This window comes from Mus caroli, unplaced genomic scaffold, assembly GCF_978045245.1.
Source record: "Mus caroli unplaced genomic scaffold, Mus_caroli_1 scaffold_7, whole genome shotgun sequence".
Classification (NCBI taxonomy): Eukaryota; Metazoa; Chordata; class Mammalia; order Rodentia; family Muridae; genus Mus; species Mus caroli.
The window spans coordinates 8,080,529-8,103,506 of record NW_028227262.1 but is presented as its reverse complement, the minus strand read 5'-3'; the positions used below and the strand labels follow the sequence as shown (position 1 = coordinate 8,103,506).

Genomic DNA, 22,978 nt, shown 5'->3' with positions numbered 1-22,978 from the left:
TTAAGCCATAAAGAAATGTATTTCAAAGTAACCCTTTGATATAAATACAGTTTTACCAAACATAAAGATTAAAGCAATCTTGCATACTAATGGGATAGTTTTACATAAAAAATACATTTTGGCTAAATATTTGATAATTGCCGGGTAGAAAGCATATTCAATAATTTCCGGAGCTGATTCAAACTTTGAGTTTTTAAACATCAATGCTGAGAATAAGATTTTATAAAAAATATATGATACAAAATGGCAGAAATATGCTTAGGGCCATTTCAGAAATTATTGGAAATTCTGTCCTAATCTCAAACTAAAATTAACTGAAGAATTTTTAAAAATAAAATTCAAGTTAGCAACTCAAACATAAGTTGTTGAATCAAACATTTTAATATAATATAATAGATGTATGTGCTAATTTGATATAGGTCGAAGAGTGACATCAGGAAAGCATTAAAAGTCTTGGTTTGTTTGTTTGTTTGTTTGTTTATAATTAAACCACTTTGAGAGCAGAAAACTTTCCCCACTTCTGACATCTTAGTGAGGGTACAGTCTCTGTCACTCTCTGAGCCCGAGGACAACAAGAAGAAAGATGGAAGAAAGTTGGCAAAAGAAGACAAAGACTTGTCTAGTGACAAGGCCAAAAGGAAGTGGTCCAAAGGCAAAGTTTGGAACAACCTCAACAATCTTGTCCTGTTTGACAAACCTACATACAACAAACTCTGTAAGAATGTTCCCAACGGTAAGCTCATTTCTCTTGCTGTGGTCTCAGGGCTACTGAAGATTGGCTGTTCGTTGCCCAGGGCAGACAGCCCTTCAGGAGCTACTTAGCAAGCTGGTTTCAAAGCACACAGCCCAAGTAATACAAGTAATACATGAATGAGGATACATGAATAGATTCAATCAGCTGAGCATTTGGGAAGATAAAACTTTATTAAATCATAAATCAATCAATCAATAAATACATACATTAAAAGGCAGAAAACTTAGCTCCGCAGTTAAGACCCTGCAAATGAATACCATGAAATTGCCTGGAATCTGAGCCTGTGTTTCAGACACTGTTTGTGGGCACTGTGAGCCACACAGGCATATTCAAGGCCAAGTGGATGTGTAGTGTGCTCAGAACCCAGCCTTCGGTGGAGGCTCACGATTCAACACAGCTGAACTCTACCAGAAACACCTCAGATTTCGTACACATTTGAATTTGAATTAATTAACTCTATTACACATCTAGAAACTTTGTACTCTTGACACATTTTTGTAACTCCCTTATTTAGGTAGGCAACCCCATTTGGGGGTTAAGTGCACAGTTTAAGGAGTGGGGATTTAGAATTTGAAGGTGAGAATGACAGCAATGTAGTCTACAATCCATACAAGGCTGTGTTCCAGAGGCTGTAAGGAATGTGTAAATGTTAGCTACATGTACTCATGTTGACTGTGGATTGTGTAAGGAAAGGAGTTGTGTTAGAGACTGATTTGGAAAACACTGTAATAGTTCAAAGTACACTCAAATGGGAGAACTAGGTTTTGTTTGGTTTGGTTTGGAAAAGATAAACAAGTCCTTTGTCATTTTAGTTGATATTCACCATTCCCCCTTTGATAGTCAATGGCCACTTGTGGACATATTGAAAAATTTAACACAAAGATATTTGATCCCTGCTTCTGAAGGCCAGGCAGTCCCAGCTTGATTGCTAAAATAATGTTCTTGGTCTTACAAGAGTCTACATACAAGTACTTCCGTTTTGTTTTGTTTTGTTTTGTTTAGAAAGTCTTGGGCTGGCTTTGAACTCACAGAGCTAGATCTACTGTTTCCTCTTCAGTGGTGGGGTTAACTGCAGCACCACACCTAGCCCATTGCTTTTTTGTAAGGTTTAAGATAAGCCCAAGTTTCTTTCCTTCTTCTTTTATCTTTTGCAGTAAAATGTACTCATGAAAATGTTGGCTAATAGGGCTATGGAGATGGCTCAGTGGTTAAGAGCAGTGGCTGCTCCCATAGAAGGTTGTAGTTCAGTACCTGTAGAGCAGCTCACAAACACTTAGGACTCCAGTTTCTGGGGATCCAACACCATTTCTGGACTAGGCAGTTATATATGCATGTGGTGCTAATAAACTTATAGAAACACGTATACATAAAAGCAAAAGTAAAATTTAAAACAACTGGTTACTCATCGTTAACCATTGTGGCAACTGAAGTTACATCTGTGATAAAGGCACTGTCTGCTCATTTTGGATTTTTGTTCGGAGTAGATATGACATCATTTAATCTTTGGACTATCCCTGGAAATCTCATTCTGAATAACAAATACTTAGCTCAATAGCAGAACATTTTGAGATTAGGTGCCCTGCTCAGAATCACAGCCCTGGAAGACTAAGTTGAACCTTGGGGAATCCTGGTGACAAATTTACTTACTGGTGGAATCAAAATGGGAAAAAAATAAATTAGTATTTCTCAAATGCTCTAAAATCATTCTCTTGGGAAGACGTTTGGTTTGAATTGTTTCTCAGAGCAAAGCTTTCTCTTTCCTTAGGCTTAGGTAGTATAAGTAACTGAATGCCAAAAAATCCAATTGCTATTTTGTCAAATTTCAAGGCTCATAGGGTGTGTGGATGGAGCTATTGATTTTTTTGCTTTGAAAGTGAACTCCCCCTGGAAGGATCCTGCAGAGCTTTGATCCTGACCTGAAAGTATTCCTGCAGATTCTAGAAGCCCAATGGTGAGGGAAACAAAGCAGGGAACTGGCCCAAGATATTTTTTAAAAAAAATAATAGCAAACAAATAAATACAACACAACAAGCCTGGCCCCTTGATGTCCCTTAGGACTGGCTGGCTGGAAGGCTGATTGGAAGAAGAAGGGGAGGGGGTCTTTGTTACAAACTTCCTTCCCTGCCCTGGCTTCTGTTTCCTCACCGCCCCCCCCTCCAGCCCCCTGTGGAGTGGTGTTTTCTGGGATCAGCAAGTAAAAATCACAAATGGTCTTTTCTTTTTTTTTTTCCTTGTTCCTCTATAAACAAAGCTTTATCACGTGTGGCCTTAAACTTGCTGCAAATTGCAAAGAAATGGCTCAAAGGCTCCAGCTCTTTCTGTGCCCTGGGAGCTGAGATGCAGGGCAGTGCCCTTGCCAGGGTGCCCAATTCCCTGCAGACTGCCAGAAAAAAAAGAGGCCAACTGGAAAGACGAAAGAGAAAGACTGCTTAGGGGTGAGATCAGACCCTTGGTCTTTTCTTTCCTCTAATCTGCCCTGTCTGTGCCCACCAGCTCTCTTGACTTGCCAGAACTTTTCACAACTTCTGTGGGGTGCTGCCTCAGTTTCCTGTTTCAGGCTGTGCTCTGTGATCCAGCCCCTTGCGAACATTCTGAAAGGAACTGGACAGCTTTGACTTCTACCTCCAGGTAGGATTTGGCTTTTCTTGTTTATCTGTCTATCTATCTATCTATCTATCTATCTATCTATCTATCTATCTAGCCATCCATCTAATCTATCTATCTAATCATCTGCTTTTAATTGTGTGAGCAATATGCCTTGTTCTCCCAGGACAGATGTTGATAATTCGCCACTAATTTCTGCAAGGCTTTATCTTATCTATGGCACTTCAGTAAAAGCCAATGGCTTCCCTTGTTAGCTGGGTGAAATAGGAGAGGATTCTGATTAAAGATGACAGGTAAACTCAGATCTGCTTTCAGATTGAAGCTTTGTTACTTCTTAGCTGGGTAGTTTCTGTTAGATTGCTTAACTTCTGTGAACTAAATGATTTTATAAGTCGAGATGAGGATGTTGAAGATTTGGGATTATTTTAAAGGTTACAATATATGCATATATTACACTGACTAGAGGTGGTGTTTATGATATGTGAGTTTGATACTAAAATCATTTGTAGTTAGGGGTGGGAGGTTGGAATTCTGTGTAAGACACATTGCTTCTCATGAAAAAACCCCAGGTTATTTTTAAGACCCCTGGAAGAGAAGACTCCCAGAAACACTTTGCTGGTGCAGAGATGTTCAAGAAGGGAGACTGGTCATGGGTACCTCTCTGGACCTCTTTACAGCCCATGCAGATTGGCTGCATCTTCCTCACTGGTTCAGAGCACAGGGCCTGTGTACATCTGTGTGACTCAACTTAACCTATCTTAGCCACCTGTGCTCCTTTAAAGACTAGATTCTGAAACCAATCCATGTAAACAGAGAATTCAGCTTTTTATTAAAAATAAAATAAAATAAAAGCTTGGCTTATTCTTTTTAAAATCTGGAATCTGTTATGCCTTAGCCTAGGTATTGAATGAAAACTTTGTCATCTGTCTTTTTATTACTTATATTTAATTTTTGGAAAAATAGACTCAAGTGAACCAAGAGATAAAGGATATATCCAAACTGTGCTCTAGTCCTACTATGCAAATGCAGATGAGGAGAAGTGGGCTCTGGCTTTGACCATGGATGTCTTCCCATTCATGTCATTGAACATTTCTCCCGATCCTTTCAAGGCAATGTGAGACTCACAATACCCACAAGCTGGAGCCTCCTTGAAACATATTGTGGGCATGCTGATTTGCATATTAGGCATTAAGATGCAGTTCAGTTTCTGCAAAACTATGCAGTGTCAATTTTTTAAGTGTTGCTTTGCCAGATCACAACATCAAACCAGACCAGGATACCTGACCATTGTTCCCACTAGAATGATTATGTAACATCTCCAAATATAAGAAAATAGCATACTGAAACATCTCAAAATTTTAAAATATTGTTTTTAGCATTGCTACTATATGGCGCACACATCTTATAGTCAAGCCGTTTGCACTTTTAAATAAAGCTTTAGTTAGAGTGATGTATGACATTACTGAACACTTATTTGCATATTCTAGTTAAGAGCTTTTAAATCATGTCTAACAGGAAATAGTATATCAATAACCCCTTAACAGGTCAAATTTAATTATATCATTTTTGTAAAGGATCATGGCTTTGTTTTGTTTTGTTTTTTCAAGGCAGGGTTTCTCTGTGTAGCCCTGGCTGTCCTGGAACTCACTCTGTAGACCAGGTTGGCCTCGAACTCAGAGATCCACCCGCCTCTGCCTCCCAAGTTCTGGGATTAAAGGTGTGCGCCACCACTGCCCAGCAAGGATCGCATATTTTTTTTTCCTACTGAAAGCCGTGTTAGGAACTTTATTTAACCATCAGTCTAGAATCACCATCTAGGACTTATACTGACATATCCAGACAAGCATATTAGAAAGAAAATGTAAATTAAATATTATAAGGTGTACTACTAATGAAACATGGGCTTAATAGGACAGGAATATATAAGTTCAGTGGTTTTATTGCAGTTAGAAAAATTATATTATGAAAGATACAAAAAAATCATTATTATTATTATCATTTGTTTATTTTACAATCAGTATGCCATCTTTTACCATTATGGCTTTAAATTTTCACTCTGCCCAACAGGTGTCAAAGAATAGTTTAGTCCATGCCTTAATAGAACAGTTAAAATATTTACAAATTCAAAATAGATGTTTTCATAACTGAAAAGTTCACCTGAGAATTCACTGTAACATCGCCATTTGCTTCTTTCTTTTTTTCCAAGTTGTTAACATAGCTGAGTACCCTCATCCCTGTATCATGTATGTTGAATTCCTAATGTAAAACTGGCTAAGCATCAAGCTACAATAAACTGTTAGAAAGCTTGCAGGTGGACAACCAGTGTTATATCCATATTTATTCTGAATATAACAATTTAACAAATCAATTTGATTGTAGCTATAATATCCAAATAAGGGGCAAAAATTTAAGATGACATTATTGTATTATTGTATTGTATTATTGTATTATTGTCAGACATGACAGCTTTAAAAAAAAATCGCCGGGCCTTGAGAAGGCCAGCTTGTACAATAAGGAGCTCTGATTGTCTGACTATGCAAAACACCAACTAAAACCACTGCCCAAGCTCTGCATGAAGGAAAAGGCATACATTGTACACATATGATCCTCCTATCATTTGTCTTCAGCATCGCGCCCCCCCCCAATATTTCCTTAAAACAAATCTTAGAAAAAAGGATCACATTTTAAAGTATAAATTGATTATTATTGTTGTTGCTTTAAAAAATCTTTCTGGTCTATATACTTTTATGTAGTGATATTTTTAGAAACATTGATTCTCTGCATCTAAGTTCATTTCTTACAGATACTGTTCCTTGCACTGTTATAAAAATCAACTCTTCCCTGTTCGATTTCTATAACTATATTTCCTTATTCACCTTACCTTTCAGTGGCTTCTAAGATTTCATTGTGATGCATCACCATAATTTGCTGGCCATTTAGATCATTTGGCTACTTGGATATCTTTCATCCTAAGCAATCACTCCTCCTAGATGTTCTACTTCAGGTACCAGGTAGACTTGTTGGAAAGAGCTACGGAACACTGCAGAAGCCTGTGTTTCTCAAATAGCATTTTCATTGTTCTGGCAAAGCATTATTTTGAAAAACCAATCTGAGGAACTTAGTGTATGTATAAAGTTTGCATCACCGACTGGTAGCAGTTTTTCTTAGAGTTCTGATTTTGTTTCTGTTACTGCTGTTTTATTATTGTTATTGTTCATGATTCTTTTCTATTAGAAATAGATGTTGAATGATATCAATTAGCAATATTAGTCAATCGCCACTTTTTTAGAGTAATTTAAATTTGAAGTGTTGAGCCGTTGATTGGAATTTGATAGTATTGGGTGGTAATTTATAATCTATAGGTTTGTTCTGAAGTTTCTTCTTTTTTTGCTGTCCTTGGGAGATTTTATATTGAAGGTTTCTTTAGTGTGTATCAATAAACACCGACAGTGAATCCATTTTATTCTCAGCTTGTGTTCCTTAAAAGGGACCCCATGATAAAGCAGTCTTGCCATTTCATTTGTCCTTAGTGCCTTTGCTTTGGTTTGAAAGTGTATTGCTCTCCCCCTCGTTGTCTGTTTTTCTCTTCTGGACTATGTCAATACATATATTATTTACTTAAAAGTTCTTCATTTTGTCAACATTTTACACTTATCTGTATATTTTATACATGACTTTGGTATTACTAAGTGTCTTTATTTTTCTGTTGTTCTTTTTTTATATTACATTTTGTTATTTCTTGTAAATGCTCTCTTCATTTTTTGTTAATTATTTTATTTATTTACATCCCAAATGTTGCCCCCTCTGAATCCCCCCCTTGCAAAGTTTTCCCCCCATACCCTGCCCCCTTCACCTCTGAGAGGGTGTTTCCCCCCCCCCCCCCGTCCCCGTATCCCTAGGCATCATGTCTCTACAGGATTAGGTGCATCCTCCCCCACTGAGGCCAGACAAGGCAATCCTCTGCTATATATGTGCTGGCTGGCCTCAGACCAGCCTGTGTACACTCTTTGGCTGGTGGCTCAATCTCTGGGAGCTCCCAGGGGTCCAGGTTAGTTGACACTATTGGTTTTCCTGTGGGATTCCCAGCCTCTTCAGTTCCTTCAATCCTTCCCTTAACTCGTATATTGGGGTCCCTGACCTCAGGTCAATGCCTGACTGTGAGTATCTGCATCTGTCTGTCAGCTGTTGGTAGAGCCTCTCAGAGGACAATCATGCTAGGCTCCTATCTGCAAGCACAACAGAGCATCAGTAATAGTGTCAGGGTATGGTGCCCACCTATGGGATGGATCCTAAACTAGGCCAGTCACTGATCGGCCATTTTTTTCGGTCTCTGCTCCATTTTTGTCCCTGCATTTCTTTTAGACAGGAACAATTTTGGGTCAAAAGTTGTATAGGTGGGTTGGTGTCCCCATCCCTCCACTGGGAGCCCTATCTATTAGAGGTGGTCTTTTCAGGTTTCATTTACCCATTGTTGGACATTTCAGCCAAGGCCATTCACATTGAGTCCTGGAAGGCTCCCCCCGCCTAGGTCTCTGGGACTTCCTAGAGATTCACCCTAACTCCCAACCCCCAACCGAAGCAGCTACATATTTCCATACAGTCCCCTGGCTCTCTGGGCTTCTCTTCTGTCTCTTGCCATACCTGATCCTGACCACTGTTCCTTCCTCCTCCCCTCTACAATTCTGAACATTCTGCCTCCCCTCTACCATTCTGCCCCAAATGCAAGGGCACCAACATTTGTAAAAATAACTTTACCGAGCCTCAAAACACACATTGGGTCACCACATATAACACCCCACTCTCACCAATGGACAGGTCACTGAAACAAGAAACTAAACAGAGACATAATGAAACTAACTGGAGTTATGAACTAAATGGATTTAACAGATATCTACAGAACATTTCACCCCCAAAGAATATATCTTCTCGTGGAAACTTTTCCAAAACTGACCATATAATCAGAAACAAAAGCAGCCTCAAGAGATACAAGAAGGTTGAAATAACCCCTTGCATTCTATCAGATCACCACCAACTACAGCTAGACTTCACCAACAACAGAAAAGAAAGTCCACGTACTCATGGAAACTGAACAACTCTCCACTCAATGATAACTTGGTCAGGGAAGAAATAAAAAAAAAGTAAAGGCTTTATAGATCGATGAAAATGAAGGCACATAGAGAAAGTACCCAAAGAGCTAAAGGGATCTGCAACCCGATAGGTGGAACAACATTATGAACTAACCAGTACCCCGGAGCTCTTGATTCTAGCTGCATATGTATCAGAAGATGGCCTAGTCAGCCATCACTGGAAAGAGAGGACCATTGGACATGCAAACTTTATTTGCCCCAGTACAGGGGAATGACAGGGCCAAAAAGTGGGAGTGGGTGGGTAGGGGAGTGGGGTGGGTGGGTATGGGTGACTTTTGGGATAGCATTGGAAATATAAATGAGGAAAATACCTAATAAAAATATTTTAAAAAAGAAAAAGAAAGAAAATGAAGGCACAGCATACTCAAACTTCTAGCACACAAAGAAAGCAGTGCTAAGAGGAAAATTCATAGCATGGAGTGTCTTCATAAAGATACTGGAGAGATCTGGTACTGGCAACTTAACAGCACACCTGAAAGTTCCAGAATAAAAAGAAAGAGGAGTAGGCCGCAGGAAATAGTCAAACTCAGGGCTAACCAATTAGAAACAAAGAGAATGATACAAAGAATGGACAAAACCAAGAGGTGTTTTTTTTTTGTTGTTTTTTGTTTTGTTTTGTTTTGTTTTGTTTTTGAGAAAATCAACAAGACAGATAAAACTAGGTTTTATCCATATTTCTCATCTTTTGACTGGGAGTTATATTAACTACTTTAATTTAATTGCTTTGATTGTTTTTTTTTTTGTTCTCTCACTCCCTTTTATTTGCTCATTTTTAAAAACTTGTGTTTATAGATCAGATATTCTTATAGTATTAAAAAAAAAAGTCCTTTCCCTATCTTTTAAGCCTCACTCATTTCCCATAAAATAGAGAATAAAGACATCATATACATGAGCAGAACAATTTTAAATTCTACCACATGCTTGAAAATTTACTCCAAATATTATTTCTCTAGTCAGAGTAACAAGTATTGGAAGATATCCCTTTTAGTGTACAAGTGGGGAATCTTGTAACCAATGGGTTGGACAGCTGTTTTAATTTTTGAGTCCTGTGGCCTGCATTAAATTATTAGACAAACTCTGCTTCGTGTAAGTGCCCAACAACCTGTAGCTCAGGATGCATAAATATTAATGTGAATAGGGAGAAATAGGGTCAGATTATACAAAACTGTTAAGAGTTCTGTCAGGAGGAAGAGAGAGAGGAGGGTGGGAATTAAGCATGCGAAGAGTTTTCCTTCCTCTAAGGCAAACTGCAGCCTGTCCTTTCATCTGAATTCAATCTAGGCACCGGACGTTTATCGTCCACATTCCTTCCCCATTAGCCAAACGGCACACAAAGTGGACCTCTTCCTTTTTGCTTCATTTTAAACTTTATTTGGGTGCCAGAGGAATGCTAAGGTGCTTTGGGAATCTGTGATGGTGTCAACCTCTGCTATTCATGTCTTGGAAGCCTTAATTCTAATGAATCAATATTCAAGAGGTTGGATTTCTCTTCCCCTTCCTGCTTGCGCCCAGTTTAATCTGGCAAGACCACAAAGTCAGCAAAATTCTGCCTCGTTATTTATTCCAAAGGCAACATGGAAATTTATTCTTTGCTATAATGAGGCCCAAAGTGAAAAGATTGAGAAAGAATGCTGGCTGTAGGGTCTCGATGGCAGGATTCGTTAATCAAATATCCTGTCTGATTTTAATTGAAAAATGTTGCCAAACTTAACGGCAGTAAGAGGAGATAGTGATGCTTTGAATTACACCTATAGAACTATAGTCTTCCGTGAAACGGAAACGCCTCTAAATCATGCAGATCGGAAATAAATCGCTGTTTCCTTTTAAAATCAACACTGACAGGCTGGGATAAGAAACATTCTCATGATGGACACCTCATCCAAAGAAAATGCCCATTTGTTCCACAAAAATTCAGCGCAGCCTGCGGGAGGGCCATCCTTTACAGCCGGATATCCGTCCACAGAGGAAGCGCGGCCATGCTGTGGAAAACTCAAGGTAGAGGCGTTGGGTGTCGTTTACAGCTCGACCTTCCTTCCTGACAAATGAAGCTACACGAGGAAACTACTTTCTTTTCTTTTCTTTTCTTTTCTTTTCTTTTCTTTTCTTTTCTTTTCTTTTCTTTTCTTTTCTTTTCTTTTCTTTTTTTTTTTTTTTTAAATAAGCTCTCAATGCAAACTACTAAGACCACTCATCAAGCGATGAAATCATTTTTGTCTGCTATGCAGGCTACGTGGCTCTCCTGGGCTCCCTTGAAAGCTCTTCCTAGATAAGCAGGGGAGACAGAGAACCAGACATTTATAAAAGCACTGCCCTGCCCTGTATGTTGTACTAATTATTTCCACACTGTTTTCCTTTCCCGAAAGCAAACTTGGCTTGGCTTGTTACACAGAAAGAGACAGGTGTCTGCGAAACTCAAGCCTCCCTTCTCTATACCAAATAACACCCACAGAACATAATAACATTGTATTTTAATAACTGTGAACCTGAATTCACATGGATTCTGCTTTACATATATAATCAAAACATGTGTATTAAATTATAACCAAGTATCAAAGAACCACTGAAAATTTAAGAATAAATTTAACAATTACAAACCAACTCAAGTAGACTGAACATTTCAGTTCAGAATAATTCCCACTGTTGTACTGTGATTTCAAAATGCAAAATAGGCAAGGGCTTGAGGGAAGTCCTTGGGTGTAATGATTTTCACTTCTTTTATTTCCTTACCCATCAATGGCTCTTCCCCTGTCCCTCACTGCTATTTCCAACACTAGACTCCCTTTAATGTCCTTTGTGGAGGAGTAGGGGAGTCCTGTGAACATTTTACATGAAAGTCCATAGGCATTTCAACTGCCAAGTAACTTGGGTTGTTGGGGGGCTGGGGGGAGTCTCTGCATGGTCTTGGGGCTGATTTGAGCTCCAGCCGTGCTTGGGTCAAGCCATCAATGGAACACACTTGCTGTTCCTCCCAATTTTGTTTCCTTAGAAACTTCTGGGCTATGCAAAGCTAGTCTGGTTATGTGTAACTTTTCATGTTTTCCAGGTGTTCTTGGGTGCCCTGTCTTTTGTTTACTTTGCCAAAGCATTGGCAGAAGGCTATCTGAAGAGCACCGTTACTCAGATAGAGAGAAGGTTTGATATCCCTTCCTCTCTGGTGGGAATAATTGATGGTAGTTTTGAAATCGGTAGGTATTACAGAAGCCCGACTTTTTCTTTAAGCCCAAGGTCTTTCTCCTGAGCCTGCTCAATGCCATCCATCATTGTCTGTGAGATGCAACCTGTAAAATCCTGTTTGGATTAATCTGCCAGGACCTTATGCTATAAGGGTAGAGATATAAAAGAAATCTGTTCTTTCAGTGAGCAGACAAGCAAAACCAAATTTCCTGCCCCCAGTATTCATTACTTGAGGCTTAGACAAGTCAGTTACCCAGCAGAGGTGAGACTTTCTTTAGGGGGAGAAGAGGTGAAGATTGGTGTTTTGGGTTGTAATATGTGGAAAGTACCTCTTGGAGAACTGAGAATTTGTGAGCATTCGGGGGGGGGGCTCTACAAATGGAGTTTACATATTTAATAAGTAGATGCTTGGGGGCTGAAGAGATGGCTTGGTGGTTAAGAGCTCTGACTGCTCTTCCAGAGGTCCTGAGTTCAATTCCCAACAACCACATGGTGGCTCATGACCATCTATAATGGGATCTGATGCTCTCCTCTGGTCTGTCTGAAGAGAGTGACAGTGTAGTCATATATATATATATATATATATATATATATATATATATATATATATATATTCTTAAAAACAACAAAGTAGAAATGTATTTTTTCACATATTTGCTGAAAGGAAAGAAGGGGGATTGTATTAGCAGGAATGCTGAAGTAGAACAGACTGAAAAGCCTCTACCCTCTGGTATCTCTGGTTTGGCAATTGCTTAGGCCTCTGTCTTCACAGAGTGAGTTTAGTCACTGATTTGAAAGTGTTGGAAAGAGTGTCGTTCCAGTTAGTCAGCGTCCTGAGTTAATAAAAAGGAGAGGCATTTAATGCTTTTTCAAAGTTAATAAAATAACCCCTTAGTGGTCACCAAAGTCATTTGGGACAAACAAAACAGCAGAGAAGTCTCTTAACTGTTTTAGTGACAGATTTACCTGACGTGTGTGGAATTTACATCTTCAACTTCTTTTTGTACTTTGCTATTTTGATTTTATTTTGACTTGGGATGTCATGGAGAAAGTGAGACCAATGAACATATAAAAATTTCTGGCTTTTGCAAAAAATGCAGTCCTCACTTCAAAAGGGATAGGAGGTGGTTTATTTTGGAGGCAAGAAAAAAAAAAGTATGGCCATAGCTCAGGGGCACAGATTAAGCTACCACATGTACCCTGTTCTAATCTGGTAACTGTTTCATGAAGATTTTGTTGTGTAAGAACAAAGAAAGCTGCAAGTCAACATTCTTTCCAACATCTTGGTGTAAACATCAGGTTGGTAGTTGTGGCAAAGTGGGAGAAGCCTCTACTACTGGGCTCAGAGGCCATCTGATGGTGATATCAGCTTTTGAGCAGTTGAAAGTTAGAGATCTATTCATATATTCAAAGGGATTTACCCAATAGTCAGAAAGAAGTCAGGTCATAGAGAGGTGGGTGATAAACAGATGCAAAGGGGATTAAGATGGCCTGAGATAATTTGGCTCTGAACACAAAATTTCAACCACTGGAGTTCTAAGCAAGGCATCAGCTTTTGTCCATGGGGCATTCCTGCAAATGGGTTCCCAAAGGTTCTGGAACCGTATCAATCACAATTTAATGGCCATTCAGATATCTGGGAAGTGCTCAAGTACAGGTGCCGATTCTACAAGAAAGGTGCCCAAGTTTCTACTTGTTTTTGTTTTAGATTACATTAGTTGTTTATTTATAATTAATTAATTAAGCTAGTTAGTCTGTATATTTTCATGGGCATACACAAGAGTTTCATGGTACACATGGTACACATGTGGACATCAGAGGATACCTTGAGGTAGTCATTTATGTCCTACCATGTGGATCCTGTGGATTGAACTCAGGTCATCCGACTTGGTGACAAGTGTCTTGACCTGCTGAGACATCGCAAAGCAAGTCTGCATTTCTTGTTGCCAGAGGTTATCAATGTTGTTAGTCAATAACCTGACACACATCATAGTTCTAAAATACCCTATTTCTCTTAGTTAGGGTTTAATTGCTGAGAAGAGACACCATGACCATGGCAACTCTTATAAAGGAAAACACTGGCTTGGGTACAGTTCAAAGGTTTAGTCCATTATTGTCATGGCAGGACATATAGGCAGATGTGACACTGGAGAGGTATCTCAGAGTTCTAAATCTGGATCCACAAGCAGCAAGAAGTGACAGTTACACACTGGCCAGGCTTGAATTTTGAACCTGAAAACCCACCACTAAGTTACCCACTTTCAGCTAAGCCTCATCTACTCCAACAAGGACATACCTCCTAATAGTGCCACTCCCTATGGGTCAATGGGGGCAGTTTTTATTCAAATCATCACCCTCATTATACCAGTTCCTTATGTGTGATCTTCTTTCAAGAATTGATGCTTGCCCTATTGATAGTCCTAAACTGAAGGATCTTGGAAGGATGAGATCAGGTGACAGACTGCATTATGGGAAGAAAGGCATATTGATAGGACATGTCTGCCTACTGAGTGAAGCTGAGCTATGACATGGAAGTTGATATGCCAATAAAAATGATATATCAAACAAGTTTAATTTTCTCACTCTTGGTTTCTATGTATAAACATAGTGCTAGAGGTACTTAAAATGATGGAGTATAAACTTTCTATTGGGTTTCCTCACTATAAAAGACAGAAACGCCAAAAAGATACTCAATGCCAGCATCAGGTCTCTACACACATGCACACGCATGTGCACTTCACTCCCACATACATTTGTGCCCAAACATGTGTGGAAACACACACACACACACACTACATACCCCCACATATATATAAAAAGTTATATATGATAATACATACATTCAAAAACTTGGTTGAAATTCTTTTAATTTCAATTGATCATGTATAGAAATTCTAGCATTTTCTGAATGCAAAAATCACATGACTGGAATAGAAGACACACGCATACACACACACATATTTTTTTAAAATATCTAAATGTGCCATTTTTTTCTTTTCTTACTCAGTTGACATGGGGACTCTGCTGAATTGCAGTGGTGATAATGAACAACCTTCTCATGAATCTGACTTAATACAGTGCTTTTAAATTTTCACTATTCAGCAATTCCCCTATCGCATTATTTTTATTTAAATAATTAAATTATTATTAATTAGTTATTAATTTGCTTTACATGGTTTTTAGTAACTATATTTTAAAAATGTATCTACTCAGCACATTTCTCTTTCTTCTTTCTGCTTTTCATTGCTTGAATTTTTTGAGACATGGTGTCTTGCCCTGTGGCCTTGACTGGCATGGAATTCACCGTGTAGACCAATTTGACCTCATACTCATAGAGATCTGTCTGCCTCTACCTGCAGAGTGCTGTGATTGAATGTGTGTACCACACCATGCGAGGCTCAGCAGTTTTTATACTTCAGTGTCTGGCTGCACTGAGGGCTTCACTACACATTTCTTCTATTCTGCAAAAATGTTATTTTCCACCTGTTATATGATGGTTTAATTAACAGATTTCTTCTTAGCTCCTATTCTCACAGTCCTGAAGTAAGCTGTACTTGGCGGGCTGCACTGACTAGTCCTTTTGCTAGTGGGATCTTTAACTTCAAATTCACTACTGTACTTGGCCTCCAATGGCCATTTCTTACTCTGGACTTGTTCAGTTTTTGTTTCTGGTGCAAAAGGTAACTGCAGTTATTTGCTTTCTTTTCTAAAATTTGAAAATTTGGAGGTAGGTGCATAAAAAGTTTCAAGTTTGGTAAAACTTTTATTAAACTCTATGGACCTGTTATCTTTTTCTTAATTGGTTATGTGAAGTATGGAAGAGTTTTCATAATCAACTTAGTACGTGTGTGTGTGTGTGTGGTATGTGTGTATACATGTGTATGTGCATATATGTACACAGAAGAACTGTGTAGACATGCATTTGTGGAAAACAGTGGTAGACTTTCAGCATCTTCCTTTACTGCCATCCACTTTATCTTTTTAGGTAGGGTCTCTCACTGAACCTGGTGCTTACCTTTACATCCAGGTTGGCTGGCCAGAAAGCCTTTGGACTCTTCCAATCTCCACACTTCCTCCTCAAGGCTAGTGCTCAGGTTACAGGCACCAACCTCTCACCAGCTTATATGTTGGTGTTGAGGATCTGAACATAGCCAGCACTTTGCCCCAGAGCCCTCTTCTCAGATGCTCCAATTCAATATTTTGTATGTTTTGAATCATGCATCTCTCCCATGTATCTCTCCTGGGAACTCAGAAAGGCTGCCATTATAGCAAGCACAGGAAATGTAATCTTGTGGAGATAGGGTGGTGGTGAAATGGCATTATTCATTAATGTAACACCCTTCAAAACAGTTCCTTATTGTAAGGGTTTGGTAAAAAGTACACAGGCTGCAAAAGTATTGCTATAAAATGTAAGCCAGCCTCACAAACAGAAGGATATGACCAGCCTAGTCCTTACACCAGTCAAAAGCCGAAGAAGTACTCTCAGACATTGCTTCTGTAATATGCAAACTTTAAAGAGCTGAATTCTTCAAAGAGCCAAGCCCATAGACCTCATTTTTTAAGCTATGTTTTCTACATTCTTCTTATTATCCTTCAGGCTGTAAAATTCACCACTCATTTTCCAATTGACTAACGCTGGCAGTATGTCCAAACAGTAGTAAATCAGATGATTGCTTGCAGATGGAAGCAAACATGATTCTGCTGTTTGGAAAGAGCAAGATCAGCATCAGAGTCAGGCCACCCATCAGCCCCCATAGTCAGCCTATAGGGAAGTGTTTGCTTCTTATCTAGATGGGAGTTCCTGCAAACCAGACTTCCCAAATGATTATAGCTAAGATGTGAAAGGTTCTCAAAACAACATGTGCCCCTAACCCAGGTTTCTCATGGTGTAGTGCTATAACAATCTGCAACATTGTATTTGAGTTAACCTTGCAAACACAAATTCCTTGACTGGACCATGGTTCTGTGGCACCAGAAACTGGACGCGCCAAGTATTTTTATCTCCCTTTGCAGCTTCTCCTAGGGAGTCTTTTATATAACAAAGCCTGGGAAATTTTCCCTTAAGACACGTTGAATCATAGAGCTCATGAGACAGTTCACTCAGTAGTGTCATGTAAACATGACAACCTGAGTTTGATGCCTGAATACACATCCAACAACAACAACAACAACAATCAGGTATGATATAGGACCTTTTCTTATTCTAGCAGGAGATAGGTCTGCCAGTGTAGGGAGCCAAGAAAACCCAAGGTTGATGAGTAGAGACCTTATCTTATAAAACAAGGTAACCAGCATCTGAGAGATGACACCCAAGTGTGACCTCTGACCTTCAACATGCACATCAGTGCACTTGAGTGCACACAAGCTCGAGTGTGCACACACACACACACACACACTAACATGTACAAATAAATACTAAACTATTTCATGATGTCTTATTAGACTGTTTTAGGACTATGCAATTCCTACTTTAAAACCAATGTTCTTCAATTATTCTTTTTAAATGGCTGTCTTGTAAAAATATTGTATTCATGGTATTTGTGCCTTGAGGGTTAGTTGTTTGTGGGGACAAATTTTCTATATTGAGTCTCTTTGTAAAGAAGTCCTTGAACAATTACAAAGTATCATTTGTGTAATTGTGGGTCTAATTTTTTTGTTTCATTTAAAGTGAGTTATTCACCTGTTTTTGTAATATTTTTCTTTGGGGAATATTAGCTGTAGAGATAATATAGGATCTATGTTTCAAAAAAAAAAAAAAAAAGCACTGTGAAACTAACAGAAGCTTTAATCCAAAGCATTGGTTAATGAAGAAACTAATGAAATTTGCTGCAAAATTTAAATACGAAAAAATTTAAATATCAACCCAAAGAAGCTTTATATAATTTAGATTTATTTTTAAGTTTTAATTATGTGTGTCGGTGTGTGCATACGAATGTGAGTGTCCTTGAAATTCAGAGGAGGGCGTCAGACCCCCTGCAGCCAGGGCTGCAGTTTGGGTGCTGGGAACAAAACCTTGTCCTCTGTAAGAGCAGTAGGCTCTTTCCACCAAGCAGCCATCTCTACAGCCCTCTGTCTACAATCTAATTTACTGATAACAGGCTTTTAAAGGAACAAATGGTCAGGTGTGGTAAAACAAAATGGGAGAGGGATGGTAACTGAAATACTTTGACAAAAAAAGATGAGGTGATTAATGTCATGAATTAGCAGCTCCTTTGGCTCCCAGGGGAGCAAGCGACATGACAGGGGCTTCCTTTAAGTGACGCTCTGTTCAGTGTACATCATTTGTTTGCTTATGCTGTGGGCTGTTTCCTAGGCTCCCTAATCTGACCAAGAATGCCTCTTCTTGCCCCCAAAGGGAATCTCCTGGTCATAACGTTTGTTAGCTACTTTGGCGCCAAACTTCACAGGCCAAAAATAATTGGAGCAGGATGCCTGGTCATGGGCTTCGGAACCATGCTCATTGCTGTACCCCAGTTCTTCATGGAGAAGTAAGTCTAAAGCATCCATCTTCCCCAACTTCCCCATCAATGGCGGCTCTCCTCCTCCTCATTGTCTTAAAAAGTATAATTTTGTCTTGTTTTCAGAAGGTAGGTATCATGCTAGGTGGCTGTGGCTTGTCAGACATTCAGCTTACTAGATAGCTCAGATAGCCTTAAATTCACAGCCTTCCTGCTTCAGTCTCCTGTGTGTGTGTGTAATAATTTGCAGCCAGCTTCATTACCTAGAGGGGAAATCCAGAGTAAGAATTCCTTCTGGGAAAATGGCTCTAAAGCTATGATGTATATTATAGAATCTCTAGAACTGGCCTGTGAGTGTTCTGGTAAGTCTGTAATTCTGATGTCCTAATGCCTCAAGATGTTACAAAGTTGATTTCTTTCTTTTTCTGACTTGGAGACAGTGTTGGTGTTTAGTAAATGTAGGTAGATACCTCTTGTGTTAAGTGAATAGGTGATGGACAATCATTATCTTTTATTAAAAAAAAACTTAAAATTATTCTTGTTTTTATTTTCTGCTGTGAGTTCATGGGTGGCATGAAAACTTACTGCCACCTGTGAAGCTAACTGCTATTCAGTGCTGGTTTGGTTTGGTGAGTCTGATTTGAAGGAAGATACCAACCCAACACGATCTCTTCATTTGCGGGCAAACAAAGGAAACCTCTGTGTTTAGCATGCTGCTCTCCTGTCAGGGTAAAAGGTGCTCTTTATATATGCAGGTACAGCTATGAGAAATATGAGAGGTATTCCCCGTCCTCCAATGTTACTCCCAGCATCTCTCCGTGCTACCTGGAGTCCAGCAGTCCATCACCAAGCTCAATCCTGGGGAAATCACAGAACAAAATAAATCACGGTAAGATGATTTTTAAACACTGACTTGTGTGAATAAATAATTTTAGCTTTTATATATGCTTTAGTATACATATTAGGTTTTTCATGAAAAAACACTAATATTTGAAGTATTTAAGTCCCCCAAACTACTACAACTACAGTGGGAAGATGGCTCAGTGGGGAAGGATGCTTATTTTGCAAGCATTAAGACCTGAGTCCAAAGTGCCAGCACCTACTTAAAAAAATCTAGGTGTGTCTGAACATGCCTATAGATCCAACACTGGGAGACAGAGATGAGAGGGTCCCTAAAATTCACTAGTCAACAAGCCTAGCTGTAACAATGAGCTTTCTGTTCAACGGGAGACTTTTTTGTCTTGAGTCAATGGGGCAGGAATACCCCAATTTATAGCACAGTACAGTTAGAGCACATCGCCAGAGCTCACTGGTCAGCCAACCTGTGAACACCGCCTTGTCTTTTCACAGGCAAAACACCACGCACATATCTAAACAAATGCCTATAATTCCAGCACTCCGCAGGCTGAGGCTGAGGCTGAGGCTGAGGCTGAGGCTGAGGCTGAGGCTGAGGCTGAGGCTGAGGCTGAGGCTGAGGCTGAGGCTGAGGCTGAGGCTGAGGCTGAGGCTGAGGCTGAGGCTGAGGCTGAGGAAGAAAGGCTGTGACTCCAAGGCTATCTTGGGCTATCTAGTAAGTTGAATATCTGACAAGCCAGAGTCACCTAGAGAAATGCATCAACGTGCCCACCAGGAGAAAGGTCCCAATGTGCTCTGGCATCTGAGTGCATACAGGGATAGGCATGTGTACTTGTGGTTCACTTGCCAACACTGTATGAACTCACAAACAAATAAACAGCTCCAGAGGGATCATAGCAGTGTGCTATGATCACACACACACACACACACACACATGAGGATATTCTGGTGATCAAATATTATAGAAAAGACTACCAAGTGCTTGGTGGTGACTAGCAACATCTACCAGTGATTTTGAGTAAGATGGGCCTTGGAGTGAAAAGAAAATGAATTTCATAAATAGAAACATCAATCTAAAGGATTAGGAAAAAAAAAAAGAAATGTGATTTTTCCCAGGGTTAAATTTAATTTTCTCTTTATCCTCTCCACACCTTGCTAAAAATAACTTCCACCTCCCAGTGTTGCCAAAAAGCCTCCAGTTAAAAATACCTGAGAACCTCTTAGCCCAGCGTGCGCCTGGGAGAGGGCATTTAGATGTGGTGGTTACAGAAGGCTGTCAGCATCTTAAACTTTATTACAGTGCCTAGATAGACTCTGTAAAGTGGTCTTTCGTTTGCATGACTGATGTAACTACCCTGCCTCATACAGTCAGATTAGAGCATGGCATTTATTAATGTACCCTTAAACAGTCAGCTCTAAATAGATCCAACTCGAAAAGTATTGTCAAACCTTGTTTTGGTAAGATACGGACTGCTAAAGAATGTAAGATGTATAATTTTTATACGACTTATTCCCAGAATTCTAAACATAGTTGATTGCTACCAAATATAATTGTAGGCAATTATCGCCCACATAAATACTGGAACTTCAAGTAGAACTTGGGCAACAATGGCAGATACTTGGGTTTGAAAAAGTAGAGGTGGGTAGGCGTTTGTTTGATCATGTCTTTTTTTTTGCCTTGGATAGGAAGCTGAAAACCACTGTGGTATAAAAGGACAGATATCTCTGTGTAGGTACAAAATGAGAAGGAGAGAGAGAATAAGTTAAAGACATAGCAAGAAGCAAGACTCTCTTAGGCCCCTGGACGTATCTGTGAGAGAGACAGAAGTCACAAATCAAAACGAACTCCAGGCTCACTCAAACGCTTATCAGATTAGCACTGTGGCAAATGCTGATTCTGCTCTCTAACTCAGTTAGAAATGTAGAATTACACATTTAACTTTGATAGTGAGCTGGCTTGTTTGCTTTTCTTTCAAGACTGTGAAGGGGATTCCAGCTCCTCCATGTGGGTTTATGTCTTCCTGGGAAATCTCCTCCGAGGATTAGGGGAGACGCCTATCCAACCCCTGGGCATCGCCTATCTGGATGACTTTGCCAGTGAAGACAATGCTGCTTTCTACATCGGTAAGGCCTGTACCTCATTCAACTCAGGAACTGGGGTGCCTGCTCCGAGCCCTTCACATCCACTCCAAGTTCAGCATGGAAGGTTTGAGCACTCAGTCCCCTTGCTTCAGTTAACTGGGAACAGTCAAGGCACTTTAATCAACCTCTGCTGAGTGAAGCAAAGAACACAGAACTAAATAGCTGTGACCTCAATGGCATGGGACCTTATAAAAGCATCCTCAGGACTTCAGAGTTTAGCAATTGCTTTTAATGAGTGTGTGTGTGTGTGTTTGTGTGTGTGTGCGTGCGTGTGTGTGTGTGCTTATACGCCTCTGTACGTCTATGTATATTTGTGTATGTGAGTGTGTGTAAGTGTGTGTGTGTGTGTGTTGTTTTTGCATTTCTAGAAACTGCCTTGCATTCTATAAGCCCTAATTAACTAAAGGATCTTTTATTTCATTTTTTTCCTGTTTGAGATAGGAAGGGGCTCTGAGATCTTTAGAGCAGGTATAAATGATAGAAAAGAAATATAAAGAAAACATAAGCGAGGAGCAAGGAAATCCCATCCCAGAGGACAGTTGAGCAGCCGTGGTCACCGCTTTCTACTATAAAAGGGTTAGGGAAAGCACTGGAAAATCTCTCACACAAAATGGACAGTAGGAATGAACTAGGAAGCTCAGACACATTCACGCACGATTTAATTGGTGTCTCTCGTGCCCTGGAATTCAGCTAGAAATCACAGCGGCAGGGATGGCTACAGTGTCTCCTCTATTTAATACATCAATCTTGATTCTTGGAATTCTGATGTTTTGAAGGTGTAGCTTTAAGAGACAAAGGGTAAGACTGAAGGAGCGGTTACACTAAGGACTACTGTGTTTCTGGCTACACACCACAGAAATCCCCAATACCCTGCACATGCTCAAACAGGCTTAAATTAGCCACAGACTCTGTCTCTAATGAAAACTATAGCATGCATAACTCAGGAACCTAAAGAAGAACTACAAAGGGCAAACTGCAATTATTCTGGGGACTGGGAAGGATTTACCTTCCTCTGGTGGTCCTCGGGGACTACACGCAGTCGTATACTCGCCTCTGTCCCAAAAGAGACCAGGGAACAATGTCTCTTCATGCCTCCAGCTCATGTCATCTCCAAGGAATATACTTGTTTGAGTTCTGCCGTGAAATGAATGGCAGATGTGCGACACTTAGCCGAGCAGGACAGCCTTTCTGCTTACTAGTGACACTGCCCTCTGGATAACCTGCTCCTGCCATTTATTCAGGCTGCCTCTGACCTGTGATGAGCTTTCTAGATAAACTTAACTTGTTCCAAAGTCTACCTCCTTTGCTAGCTCCTTCCAGAGTCGGCACTCTGTCCACAGGGCTTCCTCCCCAGCTCCGCGTGAGTGAGCAAGCTTTCTTACTGAGGTGGGAAAACCCAAACAGAACTGTATGCTTCACTGATGATAAAACATGGTTGAAAGATTACAAAACCAGCATAGTTCTGATCTGTTTGGTTTTGTCTCACGTAGCCCCCAGCTCTGTCCTCCAGCCCTCAAGTGCTTGCCCAACCTGTGCACAGCCATACCAGTTGCAACTGAAGTTTGATTCATGTTTGCAAATTAGCTTTGTCAGTCTTGGCGTTATTTCTGTGAACCGATTAATATGTTAAATGTACTAGTTTTCTCCCCCAAAAGAGAACGATGTATTTCCTGAGCCAGTGCAATTGAAAAATTTAACAAAGTTCAGAGCAGAGACTGAAGGGAACAACCAACCAGAGACTGCCCCACTTGGGGATCCATCCCATAAACAACCACCAAACCCAGACACTATGGCAGATTCCAGTAAGAGCTTGCTGAGAGGAGCCTTATATAGCTGTCTCCTGA

At 39.9% G+C, this 22,978-nt stretch overlaps 1 protein-coding gene across 1 annotated transcript in view; it reads left to right on the top strand.

Moving 5' to 3' along the window:
- Positions 1–3,071: 3,071 nt before the first annotated feature.
- The window catches only part of Slco1c1 (solute carrier organic anion transporter family member 1C1), a 45,722-nt gene continuing 25,815 nt past the window's right edge, over positions 3,072–22,978 (top strand). Inside the window, exons 1-6 of the mRNA XM_021165382.3 lie at positions 3,072–3,382; positions 10,348–10,500; positions 11,549–11,690; positions 18,035–18,167; positions 18,893–19,026; positions 20,970–21,116. Of these exons, the coding sequence (XP_021021041.1) occupies positions 10,369–10,500; positions 11,549–11,690; positions 18,035–18,167; positions 18,893–19,026; positions 20,970–21,116 (688 nt within the window). The 5' untranslated portion in view covers positions 3,072–3,382; positions 10,348–10,368. The remainder of the gene's footprint in view (positions 3,383–10,347; positions 10,501–11,548; positions 11,691–18,034; positions 18,168–18,892; positions 19,027–20,969; positions 21,117–22,978) is intronic.